This window comes from Balearica regulorum, chromosome 2, assembly GCF_011004875.1.
Source record: "Balearica regulorum gibbericeps isolate bBalReg1 chromosome 2, bBalReg1.pri, whole genome shotgun sequence".
In the NCBI taxonomy this organism is placed as follows: Eukaryota; Metazoa; Chordata; class Aves; order Gruiformes; family Gruidae; genus Balearica; species Balearica regulorum.
This window is the reverse complement of record NC_046185.1, coordinates 137755946-137774431: the sequence shown is the minus strand read 5'-3', so window position 1 is coordinate 137774431 and position 18486 is coordinate 137755946. Positions and strand designations below refer to the sequence as shown.

Here is an 18486-nt window from a genome sequence, read left to right as displayed (position 1 = left end):
TGGCACTGTTCAGGATTTTATTTTTAAAAGTAGAAATTTGAGAAATGTACTTCCAGAAGTCATATATGTATGAAGCAAGGAAGGGGAATGGTTGGGATAGAGATAACATTTGTGTTTGGCTCCTAGACAGATCTAGTGAAGAAGGCTCAGGAGCAAAGCTTGGAAACAAGGGACAGGAGAGTGCCAGAGACCTCAGACCATTGCAGCAGGATGGTGGGACGGCACGTACCTTAGCAGGATAAACTGGAGACCCAGGGAAAAGAGGTACCTAAACTACTGGTTTGGGGGAGAAGCTAAAAGGTACTTTGTAGCTGTTCAACTGTTTTATTCTGGAAGGAGTGAATGCTGTAGTTCTGTTTGGGAGCACCAGCATATACAGTATTATTGACATGAAGGAAATGAGGGGATGATAAATATTGGAAACACCAGCTCTTTTTTTTACAATTAGAGGACTCATTTATTCTGGGAACTATACCTAATGCTACCTAGGATTGAGAGTGTGTAAATAATCTGCGCACTTCACTGTCTCACATCAATTATGTATTTTACCTCACACTTTATTTTATCTGGTATCTGCCCTTTGTCAGTGGACAATGAAATTGGAGGACAAGTCAGGAGAGCAGGGTCTGTAAAGATAATACACTTGTGTCCATGAGGATATGCCTTCTCTAGAATAATAAGCTCCTTAAAACAAGACATTAAGAAAATATATTGATTCCCATAAGATTAATTTTTGCCTTGGAGTCTAGGGCTGGAGGAGTTGCATGCTTTGCTAATCTGACTTGAGTTGATATGAAATGGGTGTTCTCCAGACTTTCTCATGGAAAAAACTTGTTCCTGATGAGTGGCAAAAAGACCGTAACAAAATACTGCTCCGTGTCTTTCCTTGTCACTTAGAATTATAAAATCAACTTTGAAATAAATGTTATGTTGACAGTACAATTTTTAATATTGAGGCACCTCCATGATTTCTATGCATAGTGCTAATCATAAAAGAGACAGATAGGGTCCTTTTCCAGGAAGTATGTTTCAGACTCTTGAAACAGGAATCAGTCCCAAACTTTGATTTAAAATAGATCTTTCTGTAGACCTCTTGAGCAACATCAAGACCCCATCTTGAACATGCGCTACCAAAAAGATAACTATTTTAGAAGTTGCCTCCAGCAGGTTTGCAGATCTCAGCAGCTTTTTAGCGAATGCTTTCAATATTTCAGAGAAAAGGAAGAAGTTAATTATATAAATCTGGTTACCCTGATGTAGAAACAAATTTATGGATGTCTTTGTTCTCCTTCAGATAGTTTTGCTTTTAGATCTGCTAAACTCAATCGGCACATCCCCAATAAATGTTAGTGATCTTAGAAACTACTCACTTAATTTGGGAAGGCTGATCAAGGAAACTGTCCTGCCCTCTTCAAACTGAAGCAATGCTGAGTATGAATTTTAAGATGGTGTGACAGGCCTCTTGTTAGTGATCTTAGTGTTTTGTGCTGGTATAATTAAACTTTGCTAATACATAAAAGCTGACATACAATAATAAAATTCATAATTCTCAAATGTGTTATTCTCGGAGAGTATGAAACCACCTTAGCCTTTCATTAGTAGAAGTGTAACAATACACTTGTGCCTTAAAAAAACAAGTGGGAGGCATAAATACTCTCCTGTATGAACTTGGTAAAAACTGCATGTTTTGAACAATCTAGAAAATGTTTATTTTCCCAGGTTGGTCTTTCAAACAGACTTTTTTCAGAAAGTCAGAAAACAGAACATCTTCCCCAACTTTCCCACATTTCCCTCCTTTTCTGTTTCAGATATTTGAGTGATTTAAGTTAGTGTCCAGGGTCAGTGAATTAAAAATTAAAAAAAATGTTAGAAGGTGTTTCAAATTTTATGTGAAGATAATGAATGTTTTGGAAAAAATAATTTCAATACATGGTTTCCAAATCCAGAATAAATTCATATGTGAGATTTGATAAAAAATGTAATTTTAAGTACTCAAGTAAGTTTCAAGTAAGAAATCAATACTTGCAGGTATCTATTAATGAGGAGCTACTCTGTATTTATAAGGCAGCCATACCACTACAGAGATCTGTGTTATTCTGAAAATGTAAAGAAGCTTAAATCCTAGTTTTATTCATTGTTAAATTCATCTTATAACTGTTTTGCGTGGAATAGAGAATCTGGCCTACACCATGGATATCTGCCACTGAAACCAGCTACAATGAATTAGTTTATTCCTTCTCTGAGAATTCAGAGGAACTGCTTGCTGTTGGGGGTAGGAGATGTGCATGCTTTGAGTACTCGGCTTTTCACGTATACTGTCTTTAAATGCATAAAGATATTTACATATTATCTTCATTCAAAAGAAAAAGCTATCTCAGTATAACTTTATTTCAAAATACACCTGTGATTAGAATCTTGGTAAAAATATACTTTCGTTAGGATCTTGGTTTAATGTCTCACAAAAATTGTTCCTTTTTATATTAAATTTAGTAACCCTCTCAGACAAAATAGTATCAAGGAATTAATAAGAAAACTTTTACCATTTGAAAAATGCAATGAAATATATTAAACTGCAATCCTACCTCAGTTTAGATAACTACCAGCAGTTTTGCTTTTTACCACTTTTTTACAGATTTGATTGTTTCCCCTTCTCCCTTTGTGAGTAGATGTCTAGAAGAGCCACTGGTTTATGCAGATGGAGAAGGCTGTCTTCCCTGGGTCCTCCCCACTCCCCTGCTTGCCATATCCAATACTTCAGGCACTCTTTCCACAGATTTAAGGATATCTTGTTGGAGAGTTGATCTATGAGATTAATGGATGTTGCATATTCAATTAATCGGTCCATAAGATACTGTGCTTTCTTCAAATTGTTGCTGATTTCTTGTGTTTGGGTAAACCTCTTTTCATTGGTTTTACTTAGATGTTTTTAACTTTAATTATTGCACTGATGGTAAATGGGAATGTGGTAGTTTTCTTGTCCCTCTTTTCCAAGTATTCAAAAATAACTTAAACTGTCGTCAAAACCTGTATGCTGCAACATACATATAAGAAACTTCAATTATCACTTCTTGACACTCAAAAGATCATTCTGAAAACAGTCAGGCCAAAAATACAGTATTTTCATATTCAAAATGGATAAACACCACTCTGACCCTTGCAGAATGTCAATCAATGCAGACAAATTCTGTAACTACCTCATACATAGCCCTTTTAGACTATGTATTTGAACTTTGGATAAGAAACAAATAAAGAAATCAGGGTTTGATTCCCTACTGCCTTCCACCTTCTGTAATGTAAAGTGATGTCACTTCATCTTTTGTAATGGAGAAAAAAGTCACCAATCATCTGACACATTGCCACTTCCACTTATGCAAAACTTCTTATGGAAGAGCTGGAGCAATCAGCTGGTACTGACTTGTGCCTTATGACAGGGCATAACCTTTAGTGCACCATGTGAAAGACACGAATGGAACCAGCCATTTTTCGTGGGGCATCTTGCTTCACAAAGCAGTGTGAAGCAGTTGAATCCCAGCAATACTGTAGAAATTGTAAAAAAAAGAGTGAAAGAGGTTTTGTAGCAATAATCAAAGTTATCAACTGATATCAAGTAGCCTTGTTTTAAATAAACTTTCTGAGTAATAATTCCTGGCCAATATCTCTGAATCTTTCTTAATAAAGAATGGCATTTCCATTTTCCTATTTCCAACCAAGATACACTGATTCATTGAAAACTTGAACCTGAACTCTTTGCAAAGAGCTGGAGATTTTCCCCATCAAACTTGAGACCACTATATCTAAGTATAATGAAGTAAACTTAAGGATCAGTGGGATGATTTTGGTGAAACTTACTGAGCCACGTATCCATAGAGAACAGCATGATTTATTCCTATGTTAGACCACATGAGCAGGAAATGTGGACAGGCTGCTAAATCATTGATGTGAATAATGACAGTATTTTTCTGTCTAGATAGCCAAGGTGGGTAAAATGATGAGTCTAAGAATGTTTTTCTGAATCTTGTCTACTCCCATGACCATGCAATGAAATGCCATGTCATATAAAGGAGACCTTCTGTCTCTTGGAAAATAAGGGATTGCTGAAGGAGTGCTTCACTTCCCTCTCTCTGACTCCTTGAGATATAATATACTGTGGCTTGGCATGAACATATACTCAAAATTTCTTGATTAAAGTTTTATGCTGCTCATTGAATATTTCAGGAGAAAAACATAAGAAAAATGCAGAGAGCTATAACATACTTAATAATTAACACTGCACTTCTCGCTAGCCCAGTGCCAAAAATATCTTCCTAGATTCTTTGATGGAAGCCAACATTCAGATGGCTTCCTCTGCATGCCATACTTAGGCAGCACCATTGCTGAAGAATGAATTTGGAGAGTCAGAGCTCCTCGGCTGCTGGGCATACGGTGTCCTTACCTGCACAGCTGAGTGGTGGGCACCACAGAAGAACCCCTTGTTGCCTGGACAGGGAGCACTGACACTGCCATAGTGAGCGAGAGAGCGCTCATGCAAGTAGGACAAGGCGTAGGTGGGAGCCAGCCAATTGCCACCTGGAGCGCGTAGCGTAGCTGTGATCCTACCCTCGCTATGCCTTAGATACCTGCCTCAAAGCTACATGCTAAGGCCCTTTATTTGCTCTGGACTTGGATTTAAGTTGTTGATTTAAAACCAGACTCCTCTCTTGAAGGTAAAGGGGGACTTATTACTTCTGTGTCAGGGGACTGGTTGGCCTTCTGCATACCTCTCATCTGGTAGCCTTGTCACTCAAACTTTGCCAGCAAGGAGGAAAGCGAGGTTTCAGTCTTTCTTCAGCGTGTTCTGGCTGTGCTAAAGCCTCTTCTGTTGAAGCTGGGCTACCAAGCAGGATGGTTTGAGGGATCATGAGAGAATGGAGAGAGATAGCAAGTGATAACATAATTCTATAGCCTGTTTTTGATAACTTGGCTTTTAAAGCTGTATGGTCTAATTCTCCTTCTGCTCATACAGTATCAGTGATTATTATTATTTTTTTTAGAAGTATATTGAAAATAAGAATTTAGCTCAGATCTGTGAACTGACTTGCACTATTTGGGGTAAATCTGAAATAACTATTGATTCATAATTCAGCAACAGAACAGATGAGAGCGGGGGTTGACCTCTGTGACTGTTTGGACAAGAGTGTGCTTTTGACACGCATACTCTGTGTATAGCAAACTTTGTAACGTGAAACTGGAGGAAAAACTAAACATCTGTAATCCCATTGTCAAGGTAGGGTCAGAGAGTTCAGGAGGGTATTTGGCATATGTGGTGAAGAAGAAATAAGCTTTGTAGAAGGAAACAGTTGTGACATTTGAAAATATTCTCTCCTCACATTGCCTTTTTGTACCTTCCATTGTTAGTTCCTGGAACTGTAATTCAATGCTGGGCATCAGCCTTGTAGAAGGACTTAAACAATCCATACTGAAAGTTATTCCTACTGGGAAAGATGCTGGAGCTCAGCTTCTGGAAACCATATTGGGTTCCTTGAGTATATCACCTGAAAACACCACCTTGTTTTGCTGCAATCCTTATCCCTGACTGGGACCAAAATCAGAACTCACGACGTTGCATTCTGGTTTTCCAAATGCATATACATAGCCACACCCTGTGTATATGCAGTATATGACAACAATACTTTAAGGGGAAAATATCCCTTAATCAATGTAACAAAGGACTTTGGAAGCAAATATTAGCAAAATTAAATGGCAAAGTTTTTCTTAAGTCCTCTAATTCTCCGAGTCATTCCAAAGCTTTAAACTCAACACAAGGTTGAATCTCTGCTGTTTTAAGGACTAGATGAGGAGCCAGAAACATCATCTGACACTCCCGTGTGGCCTATCAGGACATTTAAAGATGGCCATACCTCAAACAGTGCAGTCAAGCAGGCAGAAATCTACATCTTTACTCTATGACTGTGTTCCTGGTCTGCAACAGCAGCTGATTGCTATATCCAACCTCCCCCTGAGGAAAGGGTTTGAGGCAAAATTATTTCCCTCTGTTACTCCAAAGCTGAAACAGCACTAGACCTTTTCTATCCTTCTGAGAAAGCTACAGTTTATCAGCAAAATATAATCTCTAGGAAATTAGAATGGAATTCTTTGAAATGTTAAGGAAGTCTGAAATTCAATTCCAGTGAAGTTTCTAATGAGTGTAGTACTTGCAATTTGACCTTGGACTTCTGAGTCACAAAACCAATGTTGTTTTGTAGTCCTCTCCAGTTACTATACCAAACCACATGCAAAAGCACATAAAAAGTAATTTAAATACTCTTTCTGAATGTACATATCCTGGGATACTTCTCAGTTTTTCCTCCAAAATTTCACTTTTGAATAACTGCTTTGATTATTTAAAACATTATGAAAATCTGTGTAATGTTAACAATGTTAATGTGCTTATTTTTGTTACAAAAAATAGATGGAAATGGATCAAGACAAAACATAGTACAACTTTCATAAAATGACAGACATACACAACAGCAGTGAGATTGCAAATGCAAGATTTGCAAACAGACAAAAATTAATGTTGAAGAGTACAAAAAAATGCCCTGGCACTTGCGATACAAATTTCAACCCAAGATTTTCTTTGCTAGCAGCCAGTAAGTGGTTACATAGTATGTAATCCTAGTAAGACAAACTTGGGCATGAGAAAACTCTGCCGTCAGTACTAACATAGTGCCATAAACTCAGAAACAAAATAATTAAACTGTTCTTGTGTCTTTAACCTTTGTTCATTGGTGTGTGATAGTGGGCACAGTCAATGCTGAACAAATAGCATTAGCATGCATCTCATGACAGCAAGAGGGATTACAGCTGAGAGTAGTATTTGGTCTGTTGATTGAAAATTTAAAGCTAGACTAACGAGATGTAAATTTGACTCAGCTGGCCTGTGCAATCTGTGCACAAACAACCTTAGCTTGGCGAGACAGGCAGAACAGGCAGGAGACATGAGGCTGCATAACACCGGGCTGCTTTGAGCTCATGTACAGGCAAAACCCAGCACACTTCCAAAGCGAGTGCAACTCGCCAACTTCAGAAGAAATTGTAAATCCATACAATTATGCAGTATGTGGTAAGTTCTACCCACACTGATTAAAGCTAACCATAGCACAAGAATGGAAAAAGGTATGTAATGAGAAGAGAAAAGAAAAGAAAAACTGCTTGGTGTGAGTGAGTAAAAGTGAAAAGAACAGCTAGTATGAATGGAAGGGTAAATCTGAAAAAGCACAAATATTTCGAAATGTCTGATACTGTATTGAAACTGGAACTGCTGGATTTTTTTTGGCTGCTCTTCCTAAAGTTTTTTTTCTTCTTCATATGGTGAACAGTCTGGAGAAAAGGATTTAATTTGGGAGGCATAGTGCTTTATCAAGCAGGCTCAGCATCAGCAAGTCCTCAGCCCTGGCAGAATGAGAGATAAAATGTTTGGCTGTAAACTGGTGAAGGTGAGCTGTAACATAGAATCAGAGAATCATAGAATCTTTAAGGTTGGAAAAGACCTCTAAGATCATCAAGTCCAACCGCCAACCCAACACCACCGTGCCTACTAAACCATGTCCCAAAGTGCCACGTCTACATGTTTTTTGAACATCTCCAGGGCTGGTGACTCCATCACCTCTCTAGGCAGCCTGTTCCAATGCTTGACCACTCTTTCAGTGAAGAAATTTTTCCTAATATCCAATCTAAACCTCCCCTGATGCAACCTGAGACCATTTCCTCTTGTCCTCTTGTCCTCTTGTCACTACTTGGGAGAAGAGACCGACACCCACCTGGCTATAACCTCCTTTCAGGTAGTTGTAGAGAGCAATAAGGTCTCCCCTCAGCCTCCTCTTCTCCAGACTAAACAACCCCAGTTCCCTCAGCTGCTCCTCATAAGACTTGTGCTCTAGACCCTTCACCACTTCATTGTCCTTCTCTGGACATGCTCCAGCACCTCAATGTCCTCCTTGGCCTGAGGGGCCCCAAACTGAACACAGTACTCAAGGTGCAGCCTCACCAGTGCTGAGTACAGGGGGGCGATCACTTCCCTAGTCCTGCTGGCCACACTATTCCTGATACAAGCCAGGATGCTCTTGGCCTTCTTGGCCACCTGGGCACAGTGCTGACTCCTGTTCAGCCGGCTGTCAACCAGCACCCCCAGGTCCTTTTCCACCAGACAGCTTTCCAGCCACTCTTCCCCAAGCCTGCAGCGTTGCAGGGGGTTGTTGTGACCCAAGTGCAGGACCTGGCACTGAGCCTTGTTGAACCTCATACAGTTGGCCTCCACCCATCAATCCAGCCTGCCCATCAATCCAGCCTGCCCAGATCCCTCTGCAGAGCCTTCCTGCCCTCAAGCAGCTCAACACTCCTGGCCAGTTTGGTGTCATCTGCAAATTTACCAAGGGTGCACTCGATCCCCTCGTCCAGATCATTGATAAAGATATGAAATGGAACTGGCCCCAGTACTGAGCCTTGGGCAACATCGCTTGTGACCAGCCGCCAACTGGATTTAACTCCATTCACCACAACTCTCTGGGCTTGGCCTTCCAGCCAGTTTTTTACCCAGCAAAGAGTGCACCTGTCTAAGCCATGAGCCACCAGCTTCTCTAACAATGCTGTGGGAGACCGTATCAAAAGCTTTACTAAAGTCCAGGTAGATATAACATCCACAGCCTTTCCCTCATCCACTAGGCAGGTCACCTGGTCATAGAAGGAGATCAGGCTGGTCAAGTAGGACCTGTCTTTCATGAACCCGTGCTGGCTAGGCCTGATCCCCTGGTTGTCCTGCACCTGCCTGGTGAGCACACTCAAGATGATCTGCTCCATAATCTTCCCCGGTACCGAGGTCAGGCTGACAGGCCTGTAGTTCCCCTTAGGAACCCTTAGCTTAGGGTGCCTGTACACCTCTGTCTGGCAAGTTGATAAAAGGAGGCTCACCAAAATGGGAGGCGGTAGTAGATACACATTGTGTAACGGCATCTTTTCCCTCAATAGCTAAACTGTACACCAGACAGTATGAAAAGAAGGCAGGGAAAATAGTTAAAAGACTTTCTTAGATGTGGTGCTTTTTTAACTTCTTGCCAGAGAAGATGCTCTCCAGCTGTTCTGTTGCATTATCACTGCCTCTCCCTCCTTATTGACATAACCCAGATCCACCCGCAGGTGGATACTTGCACTCTGCTTGTATTAACTTGCTAAAACAAACTAGTAGGGAAATTGTGAACCTCAAAATCAGTCCAAGTGAATAAGATAATGGGACCTAAACCCTCTCTGAAATGTATCTTTTGATATACTGACAGCTTGAGCTGTACCTATCTGTATCCTATCCAGATTAATCTACCTCCTACCAATATCAGATGAAAGCAGTGATTTGCTATAATTTTCACGTTGTACCGACCTGCCAGAATGACATACCAACCATTTATAAAGGATAAGTAGGAAGTTGGCTTAACCTTTTTGGGTTGTTTATGCATGGTGTTGGAAAAACACCAGCACAATGCTTTCCGGTTTTTTGAGAAAGGGAAATTTATATAAATTCTGAGCTTCATCTGGAATCTTCAGAGAGATTTTTTTCCCCTACAAGAAGATTCCTGGAAATATTGGACAAATGAAATTACTGGATGCAGGGTAAGAGCTGCACTCTGTCATTCCAGTCTGGGATAAAAAAAAAAGATCCCAGCAGCAAGTGCAAGCTATAAAACCTCTCTATTCTGATACAAGCAGCTTACAACAACAAGGCAGATGTGATAATTGCATAAGCAAAACACACAGCACTGTAACACCCGTAGCTACTGGGTTAGGCCCGTTGTGCTTTGCTTTCTTGACTTTTTTGTTTTTTTCTGTTTAGAATAGAGAAAAATTACCCGTTTGCAGCAAGGGGCGCTGATTGTCTGTAACATCTCTGCAACGGCTTTGGGGCACAGAAGGAGGGGTATGCCGGGTGAGTTTTGTAGGCGTGTTAAACACTAATATACAAATAAAAAGTCAGCCAGGCTGCACCGGGGCCGCCAGCGGGAGCCGGCGAGGGAAGGCGCATCCCGGTGCCCTGCGGCAACCAGCCGCTCCCGTCACCGCGCTCCCCGCCCCGGGCGGCTCCCGGGCAGGGCTGGCCCCCGCTCCGCCCGGGGGCCGGGCCGAGCGCTTATAAAGACGGTGCGGGGGAACCGACGGTACCGCTTCTCCCGTCCTCGTTCCTCGCCATGGCTTCCGACCGGCTCCCGCCGGCTTTCGCCGAGGCCGGGCAGCAGAGCGGGCTGCAGGTGTGGCGCGTCGAGCGGCTGGAGCTGGTGACGGTGCCCCCCAGCCGCCACGGCGATTTCTTCGTGGGGGACGCGTACCTGGTGCTGCACACCGTTCGCCGCGCCGCCGCCGTCGCCTACCGCCTCCACTACTGGCTCGGTAGGCAGCGGGGCGGCGCGGGGGATCCGGGCCGGGGGGCAGCGCAAGCCTGCGGTGCCTGACCTTGCTGCGGCTCAAGGTTTTTTTGAGGCTTCGCTGGGCTCCGGGGGGATCGGGAGCTGAATTTCCCCACCTCTCTTTTCAGAAGTTCTGCGTGTGTGCAGCTCTTCCAAGTTGAGGCAGTTGAATAACAGAAGTAGGGCCACAGCCAAGGATCTGGGTGATGTCAAGCCTCACTGTGTCTGATAAGGGGCTCTAGGGATGAGAAATGGGGTATGACACAAAGGTGACCATTTACTTGCCTTGTGATGTTAGTTTGGAAAAGCGGTGAAGGGTTAAAGTCAACTCTTGGCTGTGCAAATCCAACCAAGATTCGCGAGTGAAATCCTGCCTCCATTCAGATGAAGTTTTCTTGCTTTTATTTCCACTAGGACCAAAATTTCATCTCAGCCCGTGGCACTGTTGCACTGCTTTGCCTCCAGATGTTGCCTTTTTTCAGCTAGACTAATTTTGCTTTCTGATTATACAGAGATTGGAGGCAAAGTCACCAAATTTTCTGTAAAACCTCTTTAATATCATTCTGACAGCCTAGTAAAGCCCCTCCTGAAGCAACTGGGAACACTGAAATTGGGCTGATGTCTTTTGCCTTCAGCTTTGATTAGCATAGTGTTTACAGCAAAATAGAAGGCTGACATAAGAATGGTTTTTAGGTAATTTCCTTGTCTTTTAGAGTTTTCTTCAGATTTCCTTGTCTGGTCACCAAGTCATCCAGCCACAGTGGTTGTGATCTATTATTTTGTTCTTGTTTTACCATCACAAGGTTTGTATTTGTAAGCAATTATCTCAGTGAATGTACATAAAGACAGGTCAATGCCTATTAACATTAATGTGTTTGAGTTGCCGTGGTTCTCATTGTACTTTTGGATGCATTGAAAAAGAATAGCAGATAAAGCTGGGATTGTTTTTGCATAAATGTTTGAAACTTGTTTAGTTTTGCATGTGTTATGAGTTATCCAGCTGGCATGTGGGATAGTGTCTGTCTCTGACAAGAGTATAATCATAGATGGCAGTGTAAATGAATTTCTGGCAGATGTTCTTATGTCAACAGCATTGCTAGTTAATAGCAGGGTTTGGCTATTTAGACCTTTGTTAATGAAGTTAGAACTATTTATGTAATAGTTAAGATATAGTAGACATTTCCCAGGGAAAGATGCAAAGACTCTTTGCAACTGGAAGTCAAAACAGTGACTGACGCTTGCACTAGTTAAAACCTCTTTGCTGTTGGCTAAAGACCTTTAGTTGTATGTGCACATCTTGTGCTGATGTGGTGATACCCAGATATTGTAAATAGCTTCAGATAATCTGGGCACACATCATTCTTATGCAGCTGGCAGGTTGGCAGCAGAGTGCCTATCTGCTGGGAAATCCCTTCCTGCTTGCAAGATATTCCAGTAGCAGAGTGGAGGTGCTCAAACACTGCTGCAAGCTTAATGGCAACAGGAGACCAGAACTTCATGCAAGGTATACGGGGAAGAACAGTCACATTCAGAGTAGGAGTGGGAATAACTTGGGTATTTTTGCTGACTGATTCTTACCACTGTTACATACACCAAACTTACCTCTTATGAGCAAAGGTTTTATGGCCTGTGGGCCAGGAAGACCTCAGTAGCCTCTTTCTGAAGATTTCCCATAAGCTGTCTCTGAACAGTAACAGCAGTCATTAACAGTCAGGCTTTGGGATGGAAAGAACTCTTTGAAATTAGATGGAAAGAAACCCTACAAACTTTGGGCTTAGATACTTACAAGGGACTTGCCATTTGGTGACACTGTCACTACTCCTGACTGTCATGTGGCATGTGTTATTGTGCGCGTCTCGTGGTGGCTTTGAGCCTGAACAAATTCTGACTTCACCAAAAGAGACCTCAAATTTGGAATAAAAGCAGAGCATTGAATTTTTGTATTATGTAATGGTAAACTTCCTCCTAATTACTTGCTCAGGCATACCCATAGGGTTAGAAGGAGGTCTAGACCAGGGGAGGATGGTTTGTGACATTGATGCAGTCTTGTGCTGTGACTGGCATCCTAGGGTTAAAGGGACCAAACTGTACAAAGTCTCACACCTGGGTAGGATGTTAGCAGCCAGGAGGTGTGGGGGGGTTACATCTCCCAAGGTACACACCTCACTCTCAGAATAGCTCTTCTCCCTCATTTTGCTCCACCTTTTATCTCTGTGTATATTTTTAACAGCCCAGGGCCTGCTCTTTAGCTAGCAGGGCAAGTGGCACAGGAGTGTCCCATGCAAACAGCTGAACTGTCTCCTTCCTCCCCCTTTGACTTCTGCTTAAACAGAAGTGAACATGTTTCCAAAGTATTTCTTCAGAAATTTAAAATGTACAGTTGTCACTAATATGCAGAATGTTTGGTTACAATTTACTGCAATTTGGATACTGAATCTTTACTCTTTTACTTTGCAAGTTAGTCTTTACTAGCACTGTATCCTACGATTAGCGTGGGGTTTATTTTTTCCAACTCAACGCAATACAAACTTTATCTTAAATGTGTTCTCTCTCTTAAAATAGTTCAGTATGTAAAAGTATTGATGATCTGTCTCTCTGAAGTTGCTATACTTCATCTCCCTTTGTTAATAAAAACAAAGTTGTTGCTAAAGAACTGGATAAATGTACAGCTTTCCACACCTATTTACAATCATATATGAAATCTATACAGAAGTATTTTCTCTTGAATATGTACAGTGCCAGAGCCTTTTTTAAAGACCATGGAGGGCAGGGAGGCACCTGATTTCTTTTGCTCCTGGTGAAATGTACAGTCATCTCTGAGGGATGATTACTTCACAGTTTTTCTGTCCTTCAGCTCCAAAACAACAGCTTGCATAATACTTTGTCCCTACCAGTACTAGGTGTGCATTTGCAAAAGAAAAAAGGTATTTTTGAGAATTTGGAATTAACTAATAATAATTAATTAGAAAACAAAAATTACAGAATCTTTTCACCAAATATGTCTGACTGCTACCTGAGATCAGAGTCCTAGGGAATCACAAATCCTTGTTTAATCTAATTTTTGTCACCTCGTACTTAAACTTTTTACTGAAATCATTAAAGTACACCATCTGTTTTAGTAAAAGAGTTCAGACATGGGTGACCAATGTTGCAATGAAAGGGTTTCTTTTGAGGAAAGAAAATTTAAAACATTATGTAACTTATCTAAGACTCCTCTTCACAGCTTTTTGCTTAGTAAAACTTACACCTGCATACCCTAAAACCATGCCTGTACTTTTCTGAACATCTAAGCGAATCATTGCTGGTTACTCTGGGTTTCTGGGCCTGCCCTTGTTCCCACTATCACAGTCGTTCCATTGGCCTGAAGCTTCCTATGTGAAAGCCAATGTTTTACCAAATACCTTGCATACGGTGAAGTGCTGTCCAGGTCAGATAATTTCTGAACAAGCTTAACTTGGGTGCTGCCATGGTGTTGGCATGGCCAACTAATCAGTGTGGATCTGTGTCATGGTAGCTGTATCCATTTCTAATTTTACTCAGAGACCCTGGCTTGGATGTCTGCACTGGCACTTGAGGGATGCCCTAGCAGCTAAAGTAATCCTAAGGGAGCTGTCTTGACTTCAGACTGTCACTAGAGGAAGCGGCGTGTGCTGTGCTGGTATGAGGCTATGTGTGGGAGTAAGACTGGCTATAGCCCACTTAGTATCTTTAGTAAAATCATGCATGGTGTTTTTAACTATTTTTTAATTCTTGTCCCCAGAGATTAAGTGATAAGACCTATCCATGTGAACGTATCCAGTCTGGTAAAAATTTTGTGCTTTTTCCTATATACACTGGCTTACAGTTGTTTGTGCCTCAAACTGTAAGGTAAATCCATTTTCCATACAGCTTGAACAACCTACACTTGGATTGATGCTCACTTTTTTTTTTAAATCACGCTTTCAATGACTATTTTATTGCAGAGCAGCTGTGAGACCAAGCCTGGTTGCGGTTCTTATCTCTAACACTGTTCCAAATCCAGTTTTCTTCAACCTTGAGCCCTGTTGTATAATTACAAGCAATAAATCTGAAGGATCTAGTCCTAATGGACATGAATAACGCTATTAAAAAAAAAAAAAACCAAACCCAAAACCCCACAATAAACAAACAACACCCCCCCTCCCAAAAAAAAAACCCATAACCACCAACTTTAAGGAGGTACCCAGATCTGAGAAAGAAGAACTTGCTATGTGACAGTATGCTATCTCTCTTGAGTGATGGGCTGTTTGGGTTTTTTTCCCAGAGGTTCTTGTGTTACCTCTTGCTTGCAGTAATTTTTTTTAACCGCTTTTGGGCAGGCCTCATGCTTTTCTCTTCCCCATGTCTCTCTTATTCTTGGGGATCCCTTCCCTATTTCCTCCTTGCTGCTTTCTGAAGGCTTCCATTGCACCTGTGTCCCCACAGAAGCTGTGGTGGTGGCAGTGGAGGCACTGCTCAGAGAAGCAGAGTTGTTGGTGGGGTGTTTGCATGGCTGGACCATGAACAGGGCAGTCATTCTCCCTGAGAGAGGAGCTAGGTCAGTGATCCACTTAGTAATCCCTGTCCCCCCCTTCCCATGCTTTATTCTTTCCTAATACCTTACCAACAGGCTTCTTGTGACAATGACTCACTACACCGTGAGGTGACAGCAGCACCTCACTACACAGTTCCCCTTGTCCCAGCCTGAGAGGTATCAATGTCTGGGCTGCCTGGAGCTCTGCACTATTTTTCCACTTAGTTACCTATGAGCAAAGAAATGGTTAATGCAGGTGAGAAGCTGCTCTTGAGAACTGTTGCTTGTGTACCAGCTTCATCCTCTTATTTAGAAAGAATAAATTAAAACTAAATGGCAAACCTCACCTTTCCTTGCTCTTCAGAAGTTTGAGAAGCCAATATTTTTGAGACTCAATCCTATTTGCACTGCTCTTGAACATTTTCAATAGTTTTGATTGTTTCATCAAACATGAATGGGCCCATGCTAAAAGTTTTGTTTTAATATACAGCTTGCTTTGCAGTGTGATTAGTTTTGCCATGGTCCTGAGAAGAAGCTAATCTCTGAAAAGTGCAAAACAAAGTGCAACCTCATGAAGCAAATATCTAAGCCCCAAAGCTGCTTTTCTTTCTCCCAGCTGTACCAGGCAATCTAATAAAAGATATCTAAGCAAAATACCCTTTGCTTGCATTATAGTATCAAGAGGACTGCTTTTGAATTATTATTTTACGGCTTGGCGAGTTGATTTTAGCATAAATATATGGCTTACCTTTGACATGACATTCCTTGGTCCTTGCACTTCAACTCAATGTCCAAAAATCATTCCTGCAGACACTTGCCATGCTAAACTTAATCTCTTTGAACAAGAGAGTATTTTAATTGAGAGAAGACAAACTTGGCTATTTTTCACTTTTTTGCTTATGAAGGCAGTTCTACAATTAGCTAAGAAATGGTCTGGATGGTCATGTATTTGGTGATGAACAAGGTAATGATGTAGTGCTTTGTTGCAACGTATACATGGGCTGTACAACCTGCTGAAGGCAGTGTCTGATTATCACAGAAACAATTTCTCCAACAGAATTCAAAGTTATATTGGTGCTTTATAGATATAATATTTCATCTTATTTCAGGGAAAGAATGTACACAAGATGAAAGCACAGCTGCAGCTATCTTCACTGTTCAATTGGATGACTATTTAGGAGGAAAACCTGTGCAGAGTAGAGAAATTCAAGGATATGAGTCTACTGAGTTTGTGGGCTACTTCAAAGGAGGAATTAAATACAAGGTAAAGAGCTAGCCATCAAAATATATTCTAAAAATATATGTACCATTGTCCCACAAGTAAAATCAAGTCTTTTGCTTTGTATCTGTTACTGAAAGTTTAAAAATTGTTTCTTAATGCTTAGTGGGTTTCGATCTCAACTACCTATCCTAAACTATAAGAGTCCTAGTTATCTTCCAATAACTGAAAATCTGTCTCAGTGATCTATTCCACCATCCCCTCCCCAAATCAAGCTATCCTGAGATTTCATACTTGTGTGCACTCACAGTAGGGACTCTGTGTTTGGGAGGCAGTAAATTTCACAGAAATCATTTCTGTGTTGTAGACTGGACCATTTTGTTCAAATGCAGAAACCAATATGCTTAAATGGTTAAAAGCGTGAACAGAGTTGAAAAGACCAAAACCTCACGTTAGTCTAAAAATAGTGCTTTTGCAGTCCTACCACAGTTTTTTTTCTTTGAGGTAAGTAGAAAAACCTCCCAAATACTTTTAATGAAAATTTTATATTTTAAAAAGCTGTAGTGTCAGCCTGCTTGTTGTTTCACTTCCAGAAGCAGAATCTTTGGGAGGAAATTTTGAGATATCTGTGTTTTTTAAGAATAAAGTAACGTATCTCCTGACGCTCTCCTTGTAGCAGGAGCTGTGGGTGGCATTGCTCAGTCAGCCTTTTACCATTATGGAGGTTTGTGACTTGTCACAGTCTACACAACTGATTTGAAACTTTTAACTCTGCTTGCATAAGAAAGCTTGACAGTGACCTGCCTACACTTTTACTTTTTACTCCCCCTTTGTAATTTCAAGAGACACTTTCTATTCCAATTTAAGGTCTGGGTCTCCCAGAGACATGGAGAATGCTGCCTCAGAGGCAGACAGCCAAACCTGTTTACAGGAATAAGTTAGGCTTAAATTTACACTTCATAGATTGTAAATCAATAGTTTGGTCTCGCTTCCCCAAGTTTGGTGCTCTTTGCTAGGTTACATCCTAAGTTGTAAATATTCCCCTTAGAAAATTACAGAGCTGCTGTGGAATGACTCCTCCCTCCACACATAACCAAGCACTAAAAACACCCAGACCTCTGAATTTAAGGAAGTTGTGAAAACTTGTACAGGAGCTGCATGTTCCTCTGCTTTTGCTCTGTCCTTATTTGATAACGCACCCGCTTTTGTCCTAACAGTCTGGTTCAGCATTACCTTATCCTCTAGATAATGCAGGAAAGTGTGATAAATCCTGTCCTTTCCCCATTCATCTGAAAACACTTTGAAACAGGGTGACATCTGCTCCCTCAGATAAAGGCTCACACCTGAGAATTCAGCAGCAGCAGTGTTCACCAAGTCTGTCTGGTCTGTGGTCAGCCCTGTTAAACCATATATTATTTTGGCTTGTCTCTCACTGCATGAACTATTTTTTTCCCCTTGCTAGCTCTTCAGCTGCAGCAAAATGGTAAATTTGCAGACATCAAACTGAAATAAAGCTTGCTGCCTTGTTTTGTTTTATTCAGGCAGGTGGTGTTGCCTCTGGATTTAATCATGTTGTTACTAATGATCTGAGTGCTAAGAGGCTTCTGCATATCAAGGGCCGGAGAGTGGTAAGAGCTACAGAAGTCCCCCTGGCTTGGACCAGCTTCAACAGAGGAGATTGCTTCATTGTTGACCTTGGAACTGTAAGTCTTTCCTAGAGCAAAACACACTGAAAAGAGATGCAGTGAATCTGCATCTAGGTCTGAATTGTCACCTAAAATGCACAACTGATTTTGTCACTCACCCAAACTGACAGAATCTGCTTTAGAAAAGCAGCTTGTGTCACAACACTTTGAAGGTTCAAAACTGCCCTATATGTTTTCTGAAGTATGATTATCCTTCAGGAAACAGTTTTCTTTCCCACTCAAGTTACTGGGATTGTTTTACCTCTGATGTTTGAACCTTAAGCTGTTCACAGTAAGTCCTGTGTGACTTTGACACTATCTACAAACCAAACGGGATCAGTACTAGGGTTCAGAGCAGAACACAGATTGGGCCTTTCTCTCAAGAGCATTTTTTTCATATTCATAAAACTTTGATTGTGCCAATTCACCCTAAAGAAAGAGCTGCAAAAGAAGTTTTCATAATAAATGTGTCATACAGTGTGTTATAAAAGTACTTCATTATTTCAAGAGATCTCTTGAGAAGCAATCCCATACTTCATGGCTTTTTGCTGAAAGCAAGCAGAGACAGTGCAGAAGCGTACATACAGATAAGAGAAGATAATTTTGCTTGCTTCCGATGACTTCAAG

At 41.2% G+C, this 18486-nt stretch overlaps 1 protein-coding gene across 1 annotated transcript in view; it reads left to right on the top strand.

The window, feature by feature from the left end:
* The first annotated feature begins 10158 nt into the window (after positions 1–10158).
* The window catches only part of SCIN (scinderin), a 54616-nt gene continuing 46288 nt past the window's right edge, over positions 10159–18486 (top strand). Inside the window, exons 1-3 of the mRNA XM_075746092.1 lie at positions 10159–10407; positions 16065–16219; positions 17716–17877. Of these exons, the coding sequence (XP_075602207.1) occupies positions 10209–10407; positions 16065–16219; positions 17716–17877 (516 nt within the window). The 5' untranslated portion in view covers positions 10159–10208. The remainder of the gene's footprint in view (positions 10408–16064; positions 16220–17715; positions 17878–18486) is intronic.